Raw genomic sequence first — 21,817 nt, forward strand, 5'->3', positions numbered from 1 at the left:
AGTTCCATAGGGTGATTCCCAATATTCAGTAATAAACCTCTCTACCCACTCCTTGCAGTTAAATTTATTATTTGGGGAAGGGGTGGGGGGGAGGGGGACCAGAATCCTTCCTATTTCCTGTGTCAGGTTCCTGCAAACACTTTCAAAGCTAGGAAACTTTTAAGAAGACTTCCTGAATAACACATGCCAGTGGTGGCTAGATCGTCTTTTTTTTCATGAGTGTGGAACATGACACAATTAGTGGTTTTCTGCAGCAGAAACAGCACCACCATGTTGGGTATTATGTAGAAGAGTTTACTTCCAGCTTTACTTACAACAAGGCAGATGAGGATCTATTGAAGTTAGGATCCAATGAACTAGCTAATTAAATTAGGGAAGAAAGAATATTGAAGTCGTAATGGATAAACTGATGACATGCCTGGAAGTTAATGTGGTTTTGTCAACTCCTGACATTTTATTAAGATTTCTATATGCAATATTTAATTTGAAGCTGCCGTCTCTGGATGCCATCTGGAGACAAGCTCTTCCATGACATCTTCAATTTCAGTCATATATTACAGTTTCTCACCTTTTGTGGGAACAGAAGAAAGAGTGTGTAAGCATGATTTAAGTGTGCTAAGTGTTTGAAAGTTTAAAGACGACTTTTAAATAAGATCTTGGGATTTTTGGACCAGTCATTTTATTGTATGGTAAATTTGGCTTGATTTTTCAACATTTGACATTAGTGACAAACATTAGAGATTGCTGAAGAGGTTGAGACTGATTTTGTCTAGAATGCATAGATCTGTAGTTCTCATAGTATGTGTAGCTGTATTTGCAGTATGCTTCTAATTTTCAGATGTGTTGAGCACTTCTTAGCACATGGCTGTATCTGAGATTGAAGCTGAGCCTTTCGCTTGTGACTAAAGCAGGGTCCAGTCTTTGTAGCTCTGGAACTTCCTGAGCTGATGACATGTCAAGATGGCAGGAAAATGCAGTGACTAATGGCTAGAATGTTTTATTAAAGGTAATTTTGTTGGGCACATTGTGAGCAATATGGTAATTGGTGGCTTACAAAGATATTGTGAAGAAAAGAGCACCTTTCACTGTGCAAGGCCACTTTGAAGAAATAGCTTTGATGATTCCAGTGGGATGGAAATGGGATGGTTAATATTTACTACAGTGGTTTATCTTCTTTGAAGAAGAATAAACTATAAATGACCAGTCTTCAACTTAGAGGACTCTTTACATGTATATACTTTAAGTGTAGCTATTCCTTAATATGACATAGTCATGACTGCATGAACAAGATAAAAGGTGATTCTGAAAGTGGCACAAAAAATTTGGCTTTGTTAAGAGAAAAGATGACTGAGAAATCTAACAACAGAATGAAAGGATGGCACAATAGGAGGCAAAATTCAATAGTGACAGATGCATGCTAATTTTCATTGGCAAGAGTTTGTTAGTAAGTGTTGCTGCCTTCTGTGTGTTGGTAATATCAAAGCAGAGCTATAGTAAATGAAAATGCATCTAAGACAGTGAGAGCTGTATTATGCAATTAACCTGTCAAACATAATACCACAGGATATCATTTCACTCTGGAGTCTAGAAGGAATCAAGAAAGGCTCAGTGATGTGTACCTAATTAATTATACATTTCATGGAGTATAAGTACCTGCTTCTATCCTATAGAGTGCCTAGAGTGAATTGCTAACTAAGAGGGAAATAGAAGGTGTTTCCACAGATGGGTATTTTCCACTCCAATGTTTCTTGGAGATGCTTGCAGTTTTCTGAGATAGTGGAATGGTCAAGTCATCACAATAATTTAAGTCAGAGACAGCAAAACCTACCTCTTTTCATGTTGACTAGTATGAAATCAATAAGATATTCAGATATTTTGGAGTAATGCTGTCAAATAACCTTGAGTAGATTAATGATGAGAGGTAAGATAGACTTGAAATGTTACCTAAAGAATTGCAAAAAATGCAAAAATATATTAATTTGCAAATCTTTTGAGAAAACTAGTAGAGAATAGCTCCTATATAAATACATTTGTATTTACTTTTCAAATTAAAATTAAAAAAATTGGAAAGACAATATTATAACTTGTGTGTGTGCAAATGCCTGATTTCAGTTACTAATAGGACACTGTACCTTAGTCATTGAATCACTGTGGTGAATTTTAGGAGGTTAAGAATTGGGCAATTACATTGTCCAATCCAGTTAGTTGGGTAGATCTTTGGTAAATGGGATTTCTCCTTTCACAGTTGTCTTATTTTTGTATGTATTCTTAATGCCATGTTCTTTCCCCAGTTATAAAGTGACTGCATTTTCTTATTTTAACTAAAATATATCTTGATGTAACTAACTTTACACTTTTTTTTTTCTTTTTTTCCAGTTTAAAAGAATGCTCAACCGTGAGCTAACCCACCTCTCTGAAATGAGCAGGTCAGGCAATCAGGTCTCAGAGTATATATCAAACACTTTCTTAGGTAAGAATATAAAGAGTTAACTTTTTTTGCATTTGGGGGGGCTTTTATATCTCTCTGGGCTGTATTAGAGCCTAAAAGCAAGTTGATTTCTATACTAATTTCTTCTTTCAGAAACTGTGCATTTAGCATATTGTTGTCAGCATTTGTGCAGAGAGATCAGGTTAGATCCATTTCCTCACAGCTCAATTAATTTGTGCATGTGACTTCCTCGTGTGTGTAATTACAGATAAATATTCATGTACATATTACAAGTACTATATTCCTACCATATAAAGAAATTAATATAATGAATTATAGAGAATCACAGAATATTCTGAGTTGGAAGGGAAAAGGATTATCAAATCCAACTCTTAAGTGAATGGCCCCTACAGGGCTCAAACCTAGAAGCCTGGCTTTATTAGCACCATGCACTAACCAACTGGGCTAATCTCAGAATGGTAATTATATATATATTTATATACTAAAGAGAATTTTGCCACTATTTTTAGAATTTTTTCCTACTGGAATTACTGCAGAGGTTTCAGTGTGCTAGGAGCACATAAGTACATGTAACCTCATAAAATCTCACAGCAAGCAGTTAAGATATTTTGGTATTCCCTGCCTGCACATGCACAGTTTAGTGCATGTGGCTAAATAAACATCTGAATAGACTTTTTCCTGGAAGATTTTGCAGCTCCAGATCTTGGCATGCTGGGATGTGAGCATTGACAAAAGCCTGACACAACATTACAAAGAATATGGCTCCTTCACCATGACATTTTTTCCCCCCCAGATTAATGAAAATCAAGAAAACTTAGCTTCATATTGTTGATTTTGAACATGAAGACAAAGATACTATACTAATCTCAAAACATGTTTTGAGTAAAATGCCATTGCTTCATAAAGACAGTGTAGTAAGAGAGGCACAGTCAAAAACATCTAAATTAGGATAACAAGGACTTTAAAAGGTGACAGTCATACATGTTATGACATCTTATACATCTTATACATCTTACTGTGTGTGAGATACCATAGCTGGTTCTTTTTGTGGCTTTCCTGAAAGAAGTGGGGTTTCTGTAAAGAACGTTTTGTGCTGGCACCCTGCCCAAAATGGATGGCTGAATGAGTCTGTTCAGCTGGCCCATGGTTGCAGCAGAGTGACAACTGCTGTAGCACAGCAGGGAGAAGGATAGAGGATATCCTTCTCACTGGGAGAAGGATGAACCTCTCTCACAGACAAGCATATTGCCCAGCTTCAGATGCCCTGAAAACCACAGTGTGCAGTTGCCTGGAAGGATGACCCACTTAGGCTGTGGAGACTGGGATGCCAGCTTCTGATTGCTCTCACTTGAAAGCTTAAGACTTACTTTGACAGGGTAAAGAAATGCATCCATCAGCCTTCCACTTGAGATCTCAGTCTTGAGCAGAGAGAGGGCTGGAAAGTCAATCACTTCTAATTTACTGGACCATGGGCACTATTTTCTGTATGCATGAAAAACTAGATACTTAAATTTGTAGGTATAAGAGCAGCACAATAGTGAAAACACCTCATCTACAGATATATTGCTTACATATTTTCAAAATATACAGTCTAAGTATATAGATTCTGAACATCTATGTAAAGAGAAAAAATTGTCTCCCTAGAAATATTTAATGAGTTTATTATCCAATTTTTTTAAAATACATAATTTACCTCCTCACTATCTACAAATTTTCTCACATTATTATCCAATTTTTTAAAAATACATTATTTACCTCCTCACTATCTACAGATTTTCTCACATTTTTAATTTAGGAAGGTGTCATGAAAAAATAGGGCTTTCCATTCTTCTTATTTAAAAAAAACAAAACAGAACCAAATCCAAGAAACAAATCCAAACTGTTTTCCTTTAGGGCTATATGAAGATTTGAAGTTATTTATAATGACAAGAAATATAATCCGTGTATAAGACATAAGGCTCCTACATTGTGTGTAGTAACATGCAATGTTTTTCTTTTTCAGCATCATTAACCTGTTTTCTATGAATGGAAAACGTTTGAGAACTGTCATTGAGCATAGCTTAAACAGGGTCAAAATGGCAAGCTGTCTTTTCTGGATGTTCAGATGGGCACAGCCCTGTGTGCTCGAAGTTACAAAAGCAGAGGCAGTCCCACGGAGTTTCTGTGGAGATCTTGAGTCATTCAGACACACACTTCCTTTCACTTGAGTTAGCCTGACAGTTCAGCTAACGAACCTCTGTTTGATGGGTCTAAACTTTGTGCATATGACTGAAACCATAAACATCAAAGCACAAGCACGATTCTCAGCTCCTCATCTGTTGTCAGTTTGCAGCAGACAGGGGCTGGCGTGCTCCACCTCCCCTTTCTCCCCTTACAAGTGAAGTATGATGGGCTGCTCGGGGACTCAGTGCTGCAGGCTGCAACCTGGTGACATCTCCAGAGTGTCTCCTTCATTGTGATTCGTTTGGAATTTGAGGTGTCCATTAATGTATCTGTTAAATGATAATAAAAAAAAAAAAAAATAAATAAATAAATAAATAAATAAATAAATAAATAAATAAATAAAAAAAAAAAAAAAAAGAAGAAGTAAACATATAACAAGCTGGTAATTAGAAACGGACTTGCTAACCTCCTCTGATTTCAAAGGCGGTATTGGAAATAAATATTGCAGAAAGGAAAAAATGCACATGTAAAAATTCCAATTTTTCTAACTTTCTAAATAATTTTATTTTGGTTTAAGATGTTTTTTAGCTGTTTTGGCTCATGCCCATTGTCAGAAACATCTTTTCTGGATTTTAGTGGTTTTACTGGTTTATTCAATGAGATCTAGAAAAGGTGGAGATACATTTCAGCAAAAGAAAAAACAAACAAAAAGAGATAGTTTGAAGGGAGTCATTAAACTCTAGATTGAACTGCAGCATGAATAAAAGGAACAAAAATAGTTCATGTTCCTAGAAGTTTTGACAGAAAAGCCCTCTATTGCACTAACTTGGATTTCTTTGGGGCAGATATTTGCAATGCTTCACAGCCCCATACTGTTTTTGCAGCAATCCTGTGGCAGTTGCCTAAATATACTTTACTCTCACTTTAATTTTTGTCTAAAGTTTTGCTGTCACATATGTTGATAAATTTTATTAAGTGATGCTGCTGATACTGCTATGGGGGCAAAAGCCCACAGCAAAATTCAAAGGTCAATGAAGCACTCTTTTTGTCATTATTATTGGCTCTAGTTGGGAGGTGCAGAATCATTGCACTGGTGTTGTGAACTGCCAGCAATCCAAAGTGCTTGTAGATGTGGCTGGGAAAAGGCTTTCCAAGTTATACAGTCTTCCTAGACAGGACCAGTCCACAAGTCTGAAAATCCTTCGAGTCCTGAAAGAGTTTTCTAAAGGTTTACAGGAGGACACACATAGACAGTTTCTGAAATGCAATTTCAGAGAATGTTTCTCCTGAAAAAAAGAAACAAAATTATTTTTTCTTGAAAAATGCATTCCTCTGTGGTTGTAATATCGTTTTTAGACTGAGGTGATTGACCCTTTCTACAGCACTAGGGACATGGTAGAAGTGGTAATCAGACAGTCACAAGTTGCTTTTATAACCAATTCAGAAATAATGAGGCAATTTGAGTAAAAGAGGTCTGCTTGTACTGAAGTATAGGTCTATATTTAACTTCATGGGTTTAATGATCTTGATAGAAAGAATCTATTGCAAAATCGTAAAAGAAGTTTTTCTAAGAATTAGAAAGTCCATAAGTTGCATAATATTTATAAATATTTAATAAATTATTCTCTTTTTATTCTCTTTTGAAGACAAGCAACATGAAGTTGAAATCCCTTCTCCAACACAGAAAGAGAAAGAGAAAAAGAAGAGGCCAATGTCCCAGATCAGTGGAGTCAAAAAACTCATGCACAGCTCCAGCCTAACTAATTCCAGTATTCCCAGGTTCGGAGTTAAAACAGACCAAGAAGATGTCCTTGCCAAGGTAGAGAATATATATCCTTGAATTTATATAAACAGAGTGTGGGCTTTTGAATATTATTCCATCCTCTGCTTATATACATTGATTTCAAGATGCAGCACCAAGCATTGATATCACTTGAAATAATCCAAATTTTTTGGAGTAGAATAGCAAGTAAAATCAGAGTCAGACCATAAGGGTTAATTTCAACATGAAGATAATTTAATCTGGAGATGAAATGTAAATTATCATTTGTGTATGCATTAAGAAAACTGCCAATTCATAAATAGTATCTGAAGATTGAAGACTAAATGTATTTTATAATGTCACAGAAATTATTTTTTAAAATTGCACCAGTGTGTATAGCATTAGAGCTACCCTTCCTATTTTTAGCTGTGTCATTTTACATACATCCTTTCTCTTATTTTTTTAATGAAATTTCTTATTATTTTTTGCATCGGCAGCTAACTACTTTGTAACAATAGAAAATTGGCATAAAAGGATTTTTGATTGAGTTTTGCATTTTAAAATATGCCAATCTTAACATTGAAGAGTATTTCTGAGGACCAGGGTGAGAGCAGCAGAATTGCAGTATCTCTGGAGGTTTTCTTCTCACTGAACTTCCTTGTCAATGGACAATGGGATAGCAAAGTGTGTCAGTTAAATTCATTCAAGATACTGTAGAATTTTTCCCTCTGGAGCAATCCACTTAAGAGGCAGTCTTTCCTGCTTAGACAAGTAAAATCTGAAACACGTGTGGATGTAAATTCCGATATTGCAAGATTAGCAGCAGCTGCAGAGTTTAGAGTTTAGTCCTTGCAAAGTTGAGCATGTAACTTGCACAGTGGCTGGGTGTGAATGAGTCCTCTGTTTATAATTGCTTCTCTCAAAAATTGCAGGAATTTTTGTGTTAGGTTTCAACCTGTTCATTGCTTGATTCTACTCTAGGAACTTGAAGATTTGAACAAGTGGGGCCTTCAAGTTTTCAGAGTAGCAGAGTTATCTGGAAACAGACCTCTGACTGTCATCATGCACACTATTTTTCAGGCAAGTAGTAGCAGTCCTGCTGCTTTTTTTCTTATCTTGGAGATTGTTCTGTGTTTTGAAATCTAATTGTTTTTCCTTTACTTTTATAGGAGCGGGACTTGTTAAAAACTTTTAAGATTCCAGTAGATACTTTAATAACTTACTTGATGACTCTGGAAGACCACTACCATGCAGATGTGGCATACCACAATAACATACATGCTGCAGATGTTGTTCAGTCAACCCATGTCCTGCTATCAACACCAGCATTAGAGGTAAACTACACTGAAGAAGAAAAGTGGCAGTCGTGAGAGAAGGGCAGGCACTGGAGAGTCTTCTAAACTAAATATTCAAGATCTTAGTTTCTGCAATGTTTTTAAAATAGATCTTAGCATCTCTTTAATGAACTCTGTTCTTTTAAAGATACTTTGTGAGGTTCAAAGTTACGTGTAAATATTGTGCAGAAAATATCATGTCTTTTCATTTTAAATCATGCAGATTTTTGTTGTCATAACATTTTTCACTGTAAGACAATGCATATCTTGTTTCCACCATCTTATAATTTATGCTACATCCTGTTCTGTAGTTTTTTCCCAAGTGGGACTCCATGTAACCACAGTAAGTGGAATTTTTATTAGGAAAGTTTATTCTGATCTGGAAAGACTACTTTTGTATTTATTTCTAAGACAGATTGGAACATGTACTAGATTTTAACTTGCCTATCTCTTTTTTTACCTGCCCCATAAATAGGTCAAAATTGTTTGGGGAAAAAAATTAATCTGTTCTTTTTGTAGCAATTCTCTTCCTGAAAGTTCTTAAATCTCTGAAGTAGAAGGATGTGAGAGCTGGAGATTTTCCCTCCTTTGAGCCCAGTTCAGGTCTTAACATAGCAAGTGTTGACATTGATGCATCCCAGCAAATGGTTAGAAAAATTCAGGTAAATGAAGCAGTATAAATTTTGTTAGTTCGAAAGGATTTATCTCCATTTTCAAGAAGGGCATTTTGACTCTTTCCTATAATGGCCAATATTTAATGTCACTGAAGCCATCTGTTTTACCTTCTCCTTAAAAATGAGGATTATAAGTGGACCTCGAGACTGTTGACAGGTTTGTATCCTCAAAGACATGGAAATCTCTTGAGAAAGATTTCTTACCCTCAAGAAGAAAGATCAGATGAAGTTCTTAAAACACCACTCAGTTCACTGCACAGCTGAGCTAGTCATCAGTAAAATTTTGGGGCTTTTTTTCCCAGATCAGTTTTGTTCATGGCCTTCTCAGCAGAGCTTTGGTCGATGAAATGGCAATGTCTGCCCAGTGCCACTGCTGGTCTGTGCACTTCTGAGCTGTCCTTGATCAATTTTGAAAGCATTTGCATCATGTGGGTGCTTCTGACAACAGGGCGCTGAGCTCAGTGACATTCCAAGTCCACTGCAGTCCTCTTTTCCTGTCTTCCTAATAATCTCATACAAATAGAAAATCAGTAAATTCTAAGTGACATATTGTGTAGTCTGTCACTATTTCCTTTAGCATTACATAGATGTGTGCCTTTCACGTAAAGGACAATACACAGGAGTCAAGCTGAAATATTTAATTTGTGATATAAATTAGAAACCTGTACTTAATTGTCTAATTAAGGTGGATTTATTTACAGACTGAAGCTGAAAATACTTCAGTTGTGACAGAATTTAGTAATGCTCTCTGTATGCAATACAAATCACTTTACTTTGGCCAAACTTGAAATATTTATGAAATTCTACATAATTGATGATTTTTCAAAGGATTGATAGTTTGTGTGTAAAGTCTCTAGAGGTCATGGTATATTTCAAAAGTGTTTTGCTTGTTCACATACAGATTCAAGGCAGAGTCCTTTCTACTGAAAGCACTTTTTCACTGGCTGGGGATTGTCATTTCTGTTTCATTATATTCTAGGCGGTGTTTACTGATTTGGAGATCCTTGCAGCAATTTTTGCCAGTGCAATACATGATGTAGATCATCCTGGAGTTTCAAACCAGTTTCTTATCAACACAAGTAAGTTTGATGTTCAGTGGTTTTCTCAAAAATTTGCAGTGAGATCTGCACATAGCACCTGAAAAATACACAGTTTATAACATCTTGTTGGCTTCTATCTCTAACTTTTCACATTGATTAGATAGATGTTTATATTTTAAACCTGATATTACTTTACTTTTTTTGTAACTTTAGAAATAATTTACATAGTACACTCTAGCAAGAATTACTAAGGTACGAACTCTAAACTTGGCATTGCTTCCATGTATTGCATGTTGTCTCCCCTGGAAATATAGTTGATTTACATTAAATAGGTAAAATTTCAGGAAGAGAATGAGGATTTTTTTTTTTTTTAAAAAGCAAGATGAAAGTTTGTATTGGAAATATATGACATGACCAAGGATAGAAATTTAGAAAGCAGAAAAGCAAGTTGTTCTTTAGCAAACAGACAGTCAGGATGATCTCTGCCTGGATCCTGTACTTGGCTTTGATCTCTCATGCCTTGTAGACTGAATTTCCTCACCCTGTTTCTGCAGCTATGATAAACCTCTTTGTTTTTTTATGACCCTAATGTCATCTCCAAATTTGAAACCCAATATACTTCTGCATTCCTCAAGGCTGTTGTCTGCAACATTGCTGAACCTCTATCCTCTCTGTATTCATCTCCTGAAAGAAAAACACTTTACTGAACCTGATCATGACATATTTACTCATTGTTGGCCCAGCAGCAGCCTGCTTGAATTTTGTTGACTTATGTCACTATTATCAGTAGGTAGCACATTGTAGGCCAGTACAAGTTCCATCATATTATGTTATTTCTTCTGCTCTCTGACAACTTCTCCTTTTATGATAACTGACTGGGAAGCACTAATAATCCAAGCACAGAAGAATAAAAAGCAACAGAAATGGAAACATACCTAGGCTTGTGTATTTGACCTATCTGGTTGCACATTTATAGATACTGTCACTTCTGCACATGGGTGAATCTGTTTCACAGGTGTTAAAAGAAAGTGACCCCAAATCAGCAGTAAAGTTTGAAGAAGGGAGCTCCTCCTCTGACTCATTGCTGCTGTATATTCAAGCAAGACATGCACTTCAGTTTAACCTGCACCTAGTTTTGCTTGTCTCAATGGCCTAAGGGCCACCTATAATGAAATTTAATTTGATGACTCACCTACAGTGAGGATTAAGATTGACTCTGGATTTTTGTGCTTTACTGAGGACCAGTACAGTTCAGCAGGGTAGCACAGGCAGAGAGTGAGTCAAGCTTTGTGCAAAAAACAATGTGTATAATATCTGAATTCTTAAAGAGTGGGCATATGTAAGTATAGGTTTTTTGCTTTTTGTGTCAGAAATTGAGTACCAGGTTATAGTGGTGAGTCCAAGGTTCTATGAGGAAATCAATGAATTGTTTAAGTTTAAGGGGGCTGACTTAATTGAGGGGATGAGTAGTGGTGCATAAAGCTTGTGCTACTGGTTAGACAGATTGAAATTCAGCTAATGTAGGAGTCATATTCATGCTGATAATTACCAGCTTAGAAAATATATCTTGTTTTTCTCAATTCAGCTTTTGATAAAGGCTTATGTGTCAGTCAAATAACAACACTAATTGAAACTGCAGTTGCAAGGCTGAAAGAAACAAAGATTTTTTTTTCTTTTAAATTTTTCTGTGTACAAGAAAGAAATTGCAGGGACAGAGACAGAAAAAGACCATCTAATGTTGGTTTGTTAAATACAAAATATTCAGAAGATAATTTGCTTCCAATCTAATTTTGTTTTTCCAGTGAACCAAACAATATATTAAGATTTCAGTAAATATAAGAAAGCATTTAAAAAAATGTTACTTGAAGCATGTACATATTTGCCATATTTCCATCTTATTTTTTATTATTAGTCTTGTGACTTTTTGGACTATTATTTTCCTGTTTAAAGTCTATTACAGAGTTGTCAACTAAACTAATCCCTCTTGAATGCTGCTATAGAACAAAAAAAAAAAATATGAAGTAATTAGCATCAGAGAAGATGCTTATTTTGCCATTGTAACTCTGACTTCCAGAAAAGTATTCTTGTATTTTATAATGTGTTATACAGGTTACCAAAGGGAAACTTTCTTCCATTTTTACATCCATCTTGAATTTGAGTGCTTTTTAGCTGTTTCAGTAGTTCCAGCTCTTCCAAAGTGTTTTGGCAATGTGGAGTGTTTGTTAGAAGGCTGTTTGAAAGGAAAATAAACTACTGCCTGTTTTCTGCATAAGAAAAACAAGTGTGCAAGCCTTGTATGTGTTCTGTGAAATATGAAAGAGCAATCATCTTACAAACTTGCTTTCTTTCTACTTCTGCTGTTATGGTTTTGCTGCCTTTGGGATAAGGCAAGGCACAGGAAGAGTTTCCTGATTCAACAGATCGATTTATTCAAGACGGGAGAGGAAGACAGCAGGAGAATAGATAATGAGATTAATGAAATCTGAAGATCAAAGCTTTTAAAGGTCTCCCATTGAACTGGAGGCATTTTAAAACATAGCTTCTGTAAAAGAAGAAAAGAGGACAAAGACTGGAATAGACTGATGTATGTTTAGACTTAGGGTAGAACAGCTGTAATAAATAGAAGCTAATATAGCACATGAAAAGTATGATTGCAGAGAAAGTATTTGACTTTTTTGTGATAGATTTTTTAACAAGCTGTATCTTAAAGCATATGCAAGCTGACTGTGCAGTATTCCTGGGTTAAAGCTAAATCTGTGCAGAAAGTTTTGCAACTGCTTTGATTTTTCAGAGCTGTCTGTTCAGCAGGTCTAAGCTGACCTTTCAGGTGTGCCTTAGCACAGGCATGGCTGGGAAGGTGTGTATTATTCTCACAGCCCTATGGGGTGACTGAGGTAAGAATAATTCCATGGGTGCAGGCAATATTACAGACAGCATCAGCGACCAACCACACTCAAACAAGGCAGCAGGCAAGGCCACTGCCTGCATGTTCACTCCACATGACATTACATGAAAAAGACAGAAGCATAGCTAGCTGTTACCATCCTACCAGCCTTCAGTTGTCATGGACTAACAACTCTAAGCCTAGTTCACTAGGCATCTGAGCACCTTAGATAACTGCAGAAAGACATGATTTGGAAACCAAGAAGTGTATGCTCTGCAGCAGACCTGCAGAAAAGCCTCAGCTGTGTATTCCCAGGTCAAAGTGCTGGAAAGCTGAAACTTGACTAGCAATAGAATTTTAGATGTTATGACGGAGAGAGGCATGAGAAGACAGCAGAGTATGTTTTAGTTGAGATGTGTTTGTGCATATATTATGCATATAATATTTCCTAAGTTGCAGATATTAAAATTTATTCTGAAAATTACCTTTCTTATATTTTTTCTAACTTGCCACTCCAGGCACATGTACATGCATCATTGCAAAGCCTTTTCTTTGTTTTGTTCAACATACTTTGGCTTGACCTAGTAAGACATTCAGTCAATAATTCTGTAACTTTCAGGGCTGTTACTAAAAGTTTATCTGTAAATCTTGTTATGCATCTAATGAATTTGAAAAAAATCTTAAGAGATTTGATAAAAGCGCAGGCTTTAGTAACGTTCTGCCCTGCAATTGTTATTGCAGATTCTGAACTCGCCTTGATGTACAATGACTCATCAGTCCTGGAGAATCATCACTTAGCTGTGGGTTTCAAGCTGCTGCAGGAAGAAAATTGTGACATTTTCCAGAATTTGACCAAAAAACAGAGACAATCATTGAGGAAAATGGTCATTGACATTGTGAGTTGAGACTCCATCTTCCACAGAGCTAGTACATTGAATAATAAAGCACAGAAGCTTTTATGATAAATGACATGTTGTCAGGCCTGTAAACAATGAAGTGAAAGTTTTGTCATGTCTTACCCAAACACAAACAGTGGATTTGTTTAAGTTTCAATAACTTTCTATGCATTTCTAGAAGGTATACAGTTCTGTTTCAAACTGGGTTTGTACTGATATGTATGCTTTTCTACCATCAGAGTTAAAGATTTGCTACTGAATCAATAATAAATTTGGGCTGATCAGTCTATTCTGAAGAATGCAGAACAATGATTTTGTCAAATTCTTAAAATAATTAATATGAGAACCTACTATAATGAACATACAGGACTCATACTTGCATTATGTATTCAGACATAGAAGCCATGGATTCCTTCCAAAACTGTTGATTTTATATGTTCAATTACTTTTCAAAAGACCCCAGTAGACTCGTTTATATAGTGTTCATTTTTTGGTTTGTTATTTTTTTCTAGGTACTTGCAACAGATATGTCTAAGCATATGAATCTACTGGCTGATTTAAAAACTATGGTTGAAACTAAAAAAGTGACCAGTTCTGGTGTCCTGCTTCTTGATAACTATTCAGACAGGATTCAGGTAAGGAAATGCATGTGAAAATGGTTGCTTGTATTGCATAGTTAATGACATTGTCCATCCATTCTGGAGCATGGATTAGAGCTGTCTGTTTCACACCATGATTTGCCGCCTCCCTCTGTTTCCTCCCTGGTCTAAGTGATATGGTCTAAGTGACTCTGGGAGACTAACAAAGTGCTAGGATAGCTCGGGACTAAACGACCCTTTGTCCTTCCCTTCAAATTATCAAAAGTGATCCTCTTTCTCACAAGGGTTTTATCGCCTGTATGGTGGCAGAAGCAGCAGAAGCCAGGTAACTCGCGGCTATTACTGCAAGTGTAAAGAGCACACAAGCACATAAGTTTGGGCTGTTTAGTGTGAATTGTTGGGGAAGGTAGAACAGGAAAGCCCTAGTTACTGAATTACCATGAGCACAATAGGATGGCCCCCTGAAGCTAATCCACTCTAGTCAAAACAATGCTCTCGGCCAGAGAGCCACTCCAAAGGTCACAAAAGACTTATCAGGGTCCAAGATTAGATCTTAGAGTTTAGAATGTCACACACTATGCTAATATAAGGATTCCTATAGGCTGCATGTAAATGCTGTAGAATTAGTATTTTGTATTAGATTGGTTCTTAGGGATCAGAATATTCATGATGGAAAAGGATTTATTGTATTGGAAACGGGAATTCGCTCTCTTTACTCTTCTTCCTCTCTTTACTCTTTACTCCTTGCTCTTCTTTCCTTCTCCCACTTCTCCTCTCCTCTCCCTCTTCCATTACCCCAATACCCTTTTATCCCATTACTCTCTCTCCCTCCCCCTGCTCCTCTCTTCTTCCTCTTTTTCTTTTATGCTCTTTACCTTCTTTAGTCTCTCTCTCTACCCTCCCTCTTCTCTCTTTCTTTCCCCTCTTTTATCTCTTTAATCTGCATGTGGCTGTGCTGGGCAGCTCCTAGCAGACTCTCTTATAATAAACTGCAACTGTAGCTTTTAGCATTTACAGAGCGTTTGAGTCTTGTTCCACGTGTCCACCGTGACACAAAGAATCCAGGAGTCTCCCGCAGTTTAGAATAAATCTTGCATTATATATATTTTAAAGATTTTGTTTTATAGTCACCGGAAATGTAAATAAAAAAGGAGATGCTTTTCTTCAGTGTAATGACACCACAGGTTTTCAATCTGTTCTAGGTTCTTCAGAATATGGTTCACTGTGCAGATCTGAGCAACCCCACCAAGCCGCTCCATCTCTACCGCCAATGGACAGACAGAATAATGGAGGAATTCTTCCGTCAGGGAGACCGGGAAAGAGAGAGGGGAATGGAGATAAGCCCCATGTGTGATAAGCACAATGCGTCTGTAGAAAAATCGCAGGTAATTGATTTGATAAGGTAGTCATGTCTTTTAGAATAAAATAATGCTACGTAGTCATGTTTTGAATAATTTCTGCATGCACTTTTTCCTTTTCTTCCTCTGAGTTTATTAATTCAGCTCCTCAGTAGTAAGTGAGGCAAATTGAGACTTTTACTATGAAAACATAGTGCATGGCAGTATGTTTGCTGAAGGGATTCCATCACTGTCCTGAAAAGCAGCATACACACCAAAAGAGATTACTGTGCAGCTGATTAGGGTTTCCTTCAAAAACAGAATTAAATATAAAGCAGATATTTGGCTCACTAGATGCAGTGGAGTTGTTTAAAATGAGCAGTTCACTTGGAAACAAGTCGTTTTCATGCCCTCATCCAATGTCCTGAATCAGACTTTTGAAAAGTAAAAGATCTTATCTATTATATAATAATAATATGGTATGATTTCCTTTCAGCCATCTTTAAGGGTAATACGTCTTGTGTCTCTTTCTAACATTGTATTTCTCATACTTCGCATGACGTTCATTTCTCTGTGAATAATCATATTCTTTTATTGTTTGAAACAGGTGGGTTTTATAGATTACATTGTTCATCCTTTGTGGGAGACATGGGCAGATCTCGTCCACCCGGACGCCCAGGATATCTTAGATACACTGGAGGACAATCGAGAATGGTACCAGAGCACAATCCCTCGAAGTCCCTCTCCTGCACCTGAAGAAAAAGAAGAGGGAAAGCAGGGTCAAACTGAAAAATTCCAGTTTGAACTAACACTGGAGGAAGATGGTGAGTCAGACACCGAAAAGGACAGTGGAAGTCAAGTAGAAGAAGACACCAGCTTCAGCGACTCCAAGACTCTTTGCACCCAGGATTCAGAATCCACTGAAATTCCTCTTGATGAACAAGTAGGGGAAGAAGTGGAAGAGGAGGAGAACCAAACAGCAGAGCCTTGTATGGTAGAAGAACATTCACCTGACACATAACAATGAAAACGCAGTATCTTTCTCTCTTTCTCTCTCCCTTTCTTTCCTTTTTCTCTTTTAGGTGTTTGTTTGTTTGTTTGTTTGTTTGTTTGTTTTTGTGGGGGGTATGGGGTTGGGGGATCGGGTTGGGCCAGTTTCGGTTTTGTTTTGGATTTTGCGTTTTTTGTGTTTTGTTTTTTTGGGGTTTTTTTAATGTAGGTAATTATTGCTGAAGCATATGTCACATACTACAACCGTTGTCAGAACTTGGTGTTATCTGCCAGGATGATTGTTGATCAAAACTGAAGTTGATGACTCAGTTCGGCACTCAGGAATATTGTAACCAGAATTTTCACCTCCATGGCGTCAGAAAGCAGGGGGAGAATATCCATAAATTACATTTTAATAAGATCTCTATTTGGCAGATTCCATTAAATAAAGCAAATGCTTTCAGAGGAGTACCACCTGCCAAAAAAATGTTGCTGTGCTTTGATAGTTTTTGAATTCATTGTATTGTAAGACATTGGATAATGTTCATTTTTAGAGGAAACAGACAGAAAAAACATTGAGGTTCCTACTGGAAAACAAATTCACAAAAATTATGAGAGACAAATGGATTCTGTTACCAACATGAAGATAAGCTGTGAAAATTGCATAATTTTCTAATTTCTAATCTTCTGAGACATGACTGAAAAAAATGTGACCCAGTGGGTTGCACTAACCTCTCCATTTTGTATAATATGTGAAAAAGAGATCTTTTTTAAAACTTACTTTTATTAAATATATGGAGGTATTATATTTAAAAAAAAAACACTTTCATCTGCCACTGTTTTTTTTTTTTGAAAGAGTAACTTACAAGTTTTCAGTACAAATCTGTACTACACTGGATAATACTTCTAAGGGTTTTGTCTTTAATTTTTTTTTTTTTTTTGGCACCTTAGAATATCATGGTAATATTGAGCTTTGAAGGTCTATTATATATATTAGTGAGTTCCATGAATATTCTTTGTTACATAAAACTTTTTCAGTATGATAGCTTTTTTTATTTGTTTTTTTATCACAATTTTCCCAGATGTGTTAGTGGACTTAAATAGTGCTTTTGCCTGATCCTACCGACTCTGTCTTACTGCAAGAAGTGGTCCCAGTGATACCAGCTGGGTATAGGATTCACAGGACCAGAGCCTGTGGAAAGAGTAATGAATTGTCATCAATACAAAAGCACCTCTTTTGCTATTCTAATAAAATTTGATCCTCTGAAACAAGGTTTTTCAGACTGCTTTTGACTGGGAGCTGTAGACTGCTAAATCAGAACAAACTAATAAATGTATGAAATATTTGTTCTGGTGCAAAAAAGCATTAGTGTAATATTTCCAATTTATGACTCCCAGTAGCTTTTAATCTGGGTAGCTATCTAGACAAACCATTTGCTAATCTGAGAGATGGACAACATAGAAATAATGATTAGTATTATTTTTTCATGTCTCTGTTGCAAGAAGAGCCAGGCCAGTCTTGTCTTTTTATATTACTATGTAAGTGAGCAGTGCATCATCAAAGTTGTAATTTTCTCCATATTATTTCAATCTTAGCTATTTTCTCGTTTATCCAGTTTGTGCTAAGGGAATTCTGCCTTTCAGTTTGATTGGTACTGAAAGCTTCCATAACTTGTAAAGCTAAAGGGAGGTAGGAGCTCATGTTTGTCATTTTTCAGTCTTGTCACATGGTCACATTTTTCATGTTTGGTCACATGGAAGAAGATTGTATTTCCTCCACTTTACTCTTCATTAGAACTGTAGTTTTGGGTGTAGAAGATGGGAAATAGTTGCCTAGGGAGGCTAGCAGACTCCCATATTGTAAAATTCTGTTAAAACAAGATCAAGATAATTTCTTAACAAAAGGTGATAGCATCAACCATTATTTTCCCTTTGGATTTTTTTGTGGCAGATTTGCAGAGATGAATGCAGGTACTTCTGAATTACCAGAGATCTGGAATAAAACCGTGTTTTAAACTAATTGGCTAGTAGTTCAACTTTTAAATAAATTTTGCATCTCCTTTATCCAGGTCATAATTTTCTTTACCATTAGCCCTCACAGGGCCTTAGCACAAAAGATGTAGGAGTGAAAGAATGAAGATAATTCATGAGGTTTTTTGTGTTTTGTCTTTTTTTTTTCTTTTTTCTTTTTTTTTTTTTTTTTACATTGTTTCTTGCTGAACCTGATACATCTAAAAGTCCTTTCAGCCCCCAAGCGTGCCTGAGCCTCAGCAGTGGAAAAGCAATATAAATTCCAGAAGAACCAGTAGGACCTGGAAGGTTTTGTTTCTGCACTAATGGAAAGTAAATAAACATAAAACCATGTTGTGAGATATACACCTGTACATGTGGACAATCAAATCATAGAAAATTATACCATTTCTTAGAGTTGGGGATATAATGCACTGTACAATCTTTTTTTTTTCCTCTTTTGCCAAAGTGTGTTTTAGCATTGTACACTGCTTTAAAACAATACAATTTACAAGTGGCTTTATGTGTTGTGAATATTTTTGCCATAAAACCATGCAGTGAGTGGATATTGAGTGGGAGGAAAAAAAGAAAAATCACCTTGTTTATAACAGTACACTTTAGCTTGCAAGTTGCTATACTCAGTAATGCTGTATTTAAATTCTTAAATTGTTTTGTGTCATTAAAAAAGGATAATGAAAGAATATAGATAGAACAAATAGCATTCAGAAGTTTAAAAACTTGAATGAAAAGGATTTTATAGAAAGCTTTGACAGTTCTTTTCAAATGCATTATTTATTTTTTGTGCCATGCATTTTTCTCACCAAATGACCTTACCTGTAATACAGTCTTGTTTGTCTCTGTTTACAACCATGTATTTATTGTAATGTACATACTGTAATGTTAATTGTAAATTATCAGTTCTTATTATAACATCATCCTTGTCAAGGGTGGTGTTGCTGTATCTGGAAACTCTTGGTGAGAGAATGACTATTGTGTATACATATTCCTTGTACATTTCTTCTCCTGTAATATATTCAGTGTCACCATAGAGCTCGTTTATGGAAGATTCAAGAAAAGTATAAAATACATAAAGATATATTGATTTAAAAAGCTGCAGGTCTTTGGTCCCAGGGCTGTGCCTTAACTTTACACAATATTTTCTTGTTTAGCTGCATTTGAAAGTAAGGTAGCCTTGGGGCTGGGGCTGGGCATTTCTACCATATTTTTAGTTGCTAACTGATGGGGGATACTCTTACGAGCTAATATGTGTAATACTACAATAAACTTTCATTCTTGACCCTGCTGGAAGTTCAAGCTTTTGCGGACTTCTGGTAATGTAATTGTATTGTCTCTGAATATCTTTTTACAGCCTGTAACTGGGGATTATTGCAGCCATTTTTTGTTCCTAAAAATGATAAATAATTGATGCTGCATTTCAGTGCTGAACTGCGCTGAAACAGCTTTGGAAAGCATCTCTAATAAACATTTGATTTTAATGCATATTGTGAAATGGAAGGATCAGAATTAAGAGGGTGTAACTCATACACTTTTACAATTGTCTGTAATGTCTCTTCTTTAGTAGCACAAATGATCACTGTATAAGCAGAATCCATAGTAGGATATACAAATTCAGTCTTGGAAATGCTTTCCAATATTAGTGTTACAAGTAGCCAAAGTTTATTTTATATAGGTGTAGCTAAAGCTTTGTGCAGGTGTGTGTAGCATAGTGCACTAGCTCTCCAGAAGAGCAGCAAACTGTTAGATGTTTTAATAACACTACTATTAGGTTTGCAGGTTGGACTGAGCAACTCTTGCTGTTTGGCTTATCACATTGCTCCAGACAACTCAGAGCAGGTATCATTGAATTTGTCAGACTGAGGTAAATTCCTCTTCTCCATTCCAGTGATGCCCAGCCCTTGTAACTTGCGACTTATTCATGAAAGGAGAGTTTCTTTTCCAAGAAAAACCAGAATCTCCTTTTTGACACAAACTGTAGATTTTAGCAGCCCTGGCCCAAAGGAATTCGAATGCTTTTGTTTTATATGGTCTAAAAGGGACACTACAAAAACAGAAATCCTGAACAATTTCTTGTTACTGTTTTAATTCGGTATTTTCTTTGGGGATGTCTTGAGAGTGGCAACTTGTGTGAACATTGCACATGGCTATTCTTTCACTGGTTTCTTAGCCTCTCTTACAGCCTATGGGTTAGTACTGTACATCAATACCTTCATATGAAATTTTATATGCAATGGAAATAAAAGCATGTGTTGATTCTGCCTAGTAACTGTATTTGATATTTTTTTTTAAAGTTAACTTTTTTTACATGCATCCCATAGTTTTAATAGTTTAAGAGAAAACACATTTCCTGAATAATTGGATTACAGTATTTTGCCAGAAGAGTGTTTCGCATAGACAATACAAAATAAATGTGAGCAAATCAATCATGTATGGTATTTCTTAAGGAACCTAATCCACAAAGTTGTGATGTACAGTGGAAAGGCATGCAGTCTTGTCTTTCAGGAAATGTTATGACTGGCTTCAACCAGACATCTAGTTCAAAGAAACTAGATGTCTAGAGATTGTCCAGCGGAGCAATATCCTGGGATACCATAAAGAAACAAAAACAAATCAGAACAAACAAAAAAAAGTGTACCACAGTTAAACATTGTCACAATCCCTGTTCAAAACAGATGATAAAAAGAAATTGCTGTTAAAAATGAAATTCATAAATTATAGTGTTTTCTTGAGGAAGAAATATGGCCTTAATAGAAGTCTAAATCATAAAGTGGTTTTCAGGCACCTTTTAGGTACCTGGCTTTCAGGACAGTGTGAGGTTTTGTGTGACTCTTTGCTTAACTGAAAATAGCTCCTGGTTGAATTAAAAAAAAAAAAAAAAAAAAGTCTATGTTCATTTTTTTTCTTAGGTTTCTTATACCTTTTTTGGGTTAAGGGGTTAGTTTGCAAGGAGAATGAATTCTTCAGACTCCTTTTTATTCACACCTTTGTGTCAGAAAATGCTGGTAAGTGCTGTGTGGGGAAGATGAAGGATGCTGCAGTTGGTGGATAAATTAGATGACGTCTGTCACTCCTGTCAGGCTCCTCCTCACAGGTTTCTAGCAGCCCTAATAAGAAAATGGCTTGCATGTATCATGGCTATTAATATAAGGAAGAAGGAGTCCCAAATTATTGTTGACAGTGCTAAAACCTTTTCAGTAAGCAGATCAGGTACCACAGCCATGCATAAGCCTGAAGCTGGCAGCAGTAGCTCATGCCTTCCTTCCTACATCCTCTGGCACTACTTTGTCAGTCTCTGTCCACGAAAATAATGAATCAGAATAGAGAAGTTTCAGAGCAAAACCAAAATGTATCCCCTGTTTCAGTGCAGACAGCTGCTGCTGTAGCAATTCAATGTATTTATGAACAAATGACTCTTCTGTCTCCTAATGAGACAAATAGTCTAAATAGCTGCAGGTTTGTTGGCTTAATCTCTCTGCAAGGTGGAAAATGAAAGTCACAGCTACTAGCACACGTAGTGTTTACTGGAATGATGAGTCCAATTTCATTCCAGCTGTGATTAATTTTGCTTAGGTTTTTCCAGGAAAAGAAAAATCAAAAAAGTTCAAAGATGTTATAAAAGCCTTTGGTTAGTTCAATTTAGTTTAGTCTAAAGAATAAAGAA

At 36.2% G+C, this 21,817-nt stretch overlaps 1 protein-coding gene across 5 annotated transcripts in view; it reads left to right on the forward strand.

Moving 5' to 3' along the window:
- PDE4D (phosphodiesterase 4D) overlaps positions 1 to 21,005 on the forward strand; it is a 353,290-nt gene extending 332,285 nt beyond the window's left edge. For all 5 annotated transcript variants that reach the window (XM_056513777.1, XM_056513778.1, XM_056513782.1 and 2 more), the window contains exons 7-15: positions 2,377 to 2,470; positions 6,259 to 6,431; positions 7,356 to 7,454; positions 7,544 to 7,708; positions 9,362 to 9,461; positions 13,048 to 13,202; positions 13,715 to 13,837; positions 15,004 to 15,186; positions 15,746 to 21,005. In XM_056513777.1, coding sequence (XP_056369752.1) covers positions 2,377 to 2,470; positions 6,259 to 6,431; positions 7,356 to 7,454; positions 7,544 to 7,708; positions 9,362 to 9,461; positions 13,048 to 13,202; positions 13,715 to 13,837; positions 15,004 to 15,186; positions 15,746 to 16,159 — 1,506 coding nt within the window. In that variant the 3' untranslated portion in view covers positions 16,160 to 21,005. The remainder of the gene's footprint in view (positions 1 to 2,376; positions 2,471 to 6,258; positions 6,432 to 7,355; positions 7,455 to 7,543; positions 7,709 to 9,361; positions 9,462 to 13,047; positions 13,203 to 13,714; positions 13,838 to 15,003; positions 15,187 to 15,745) is intronic.
- Positions 21,006 to 21,817: the final 812 nt, after the last annotated feature.

The sequence above is a fragment of the Oenanthe melanoleuca genome, chromosome Z (assembly GCF_029582105.1).
Source record: "Oenanthe melanoleuca isolate GR-GAL-2019-014 chromosome Z, OMel1.0, whole genome shotgun sequence".
NCBI lineage: Eukaryota > Metazoa > Chordata > Aves > Passeriformes > Muscicapidae > Oenanthe > Oenanthe melanoleuca.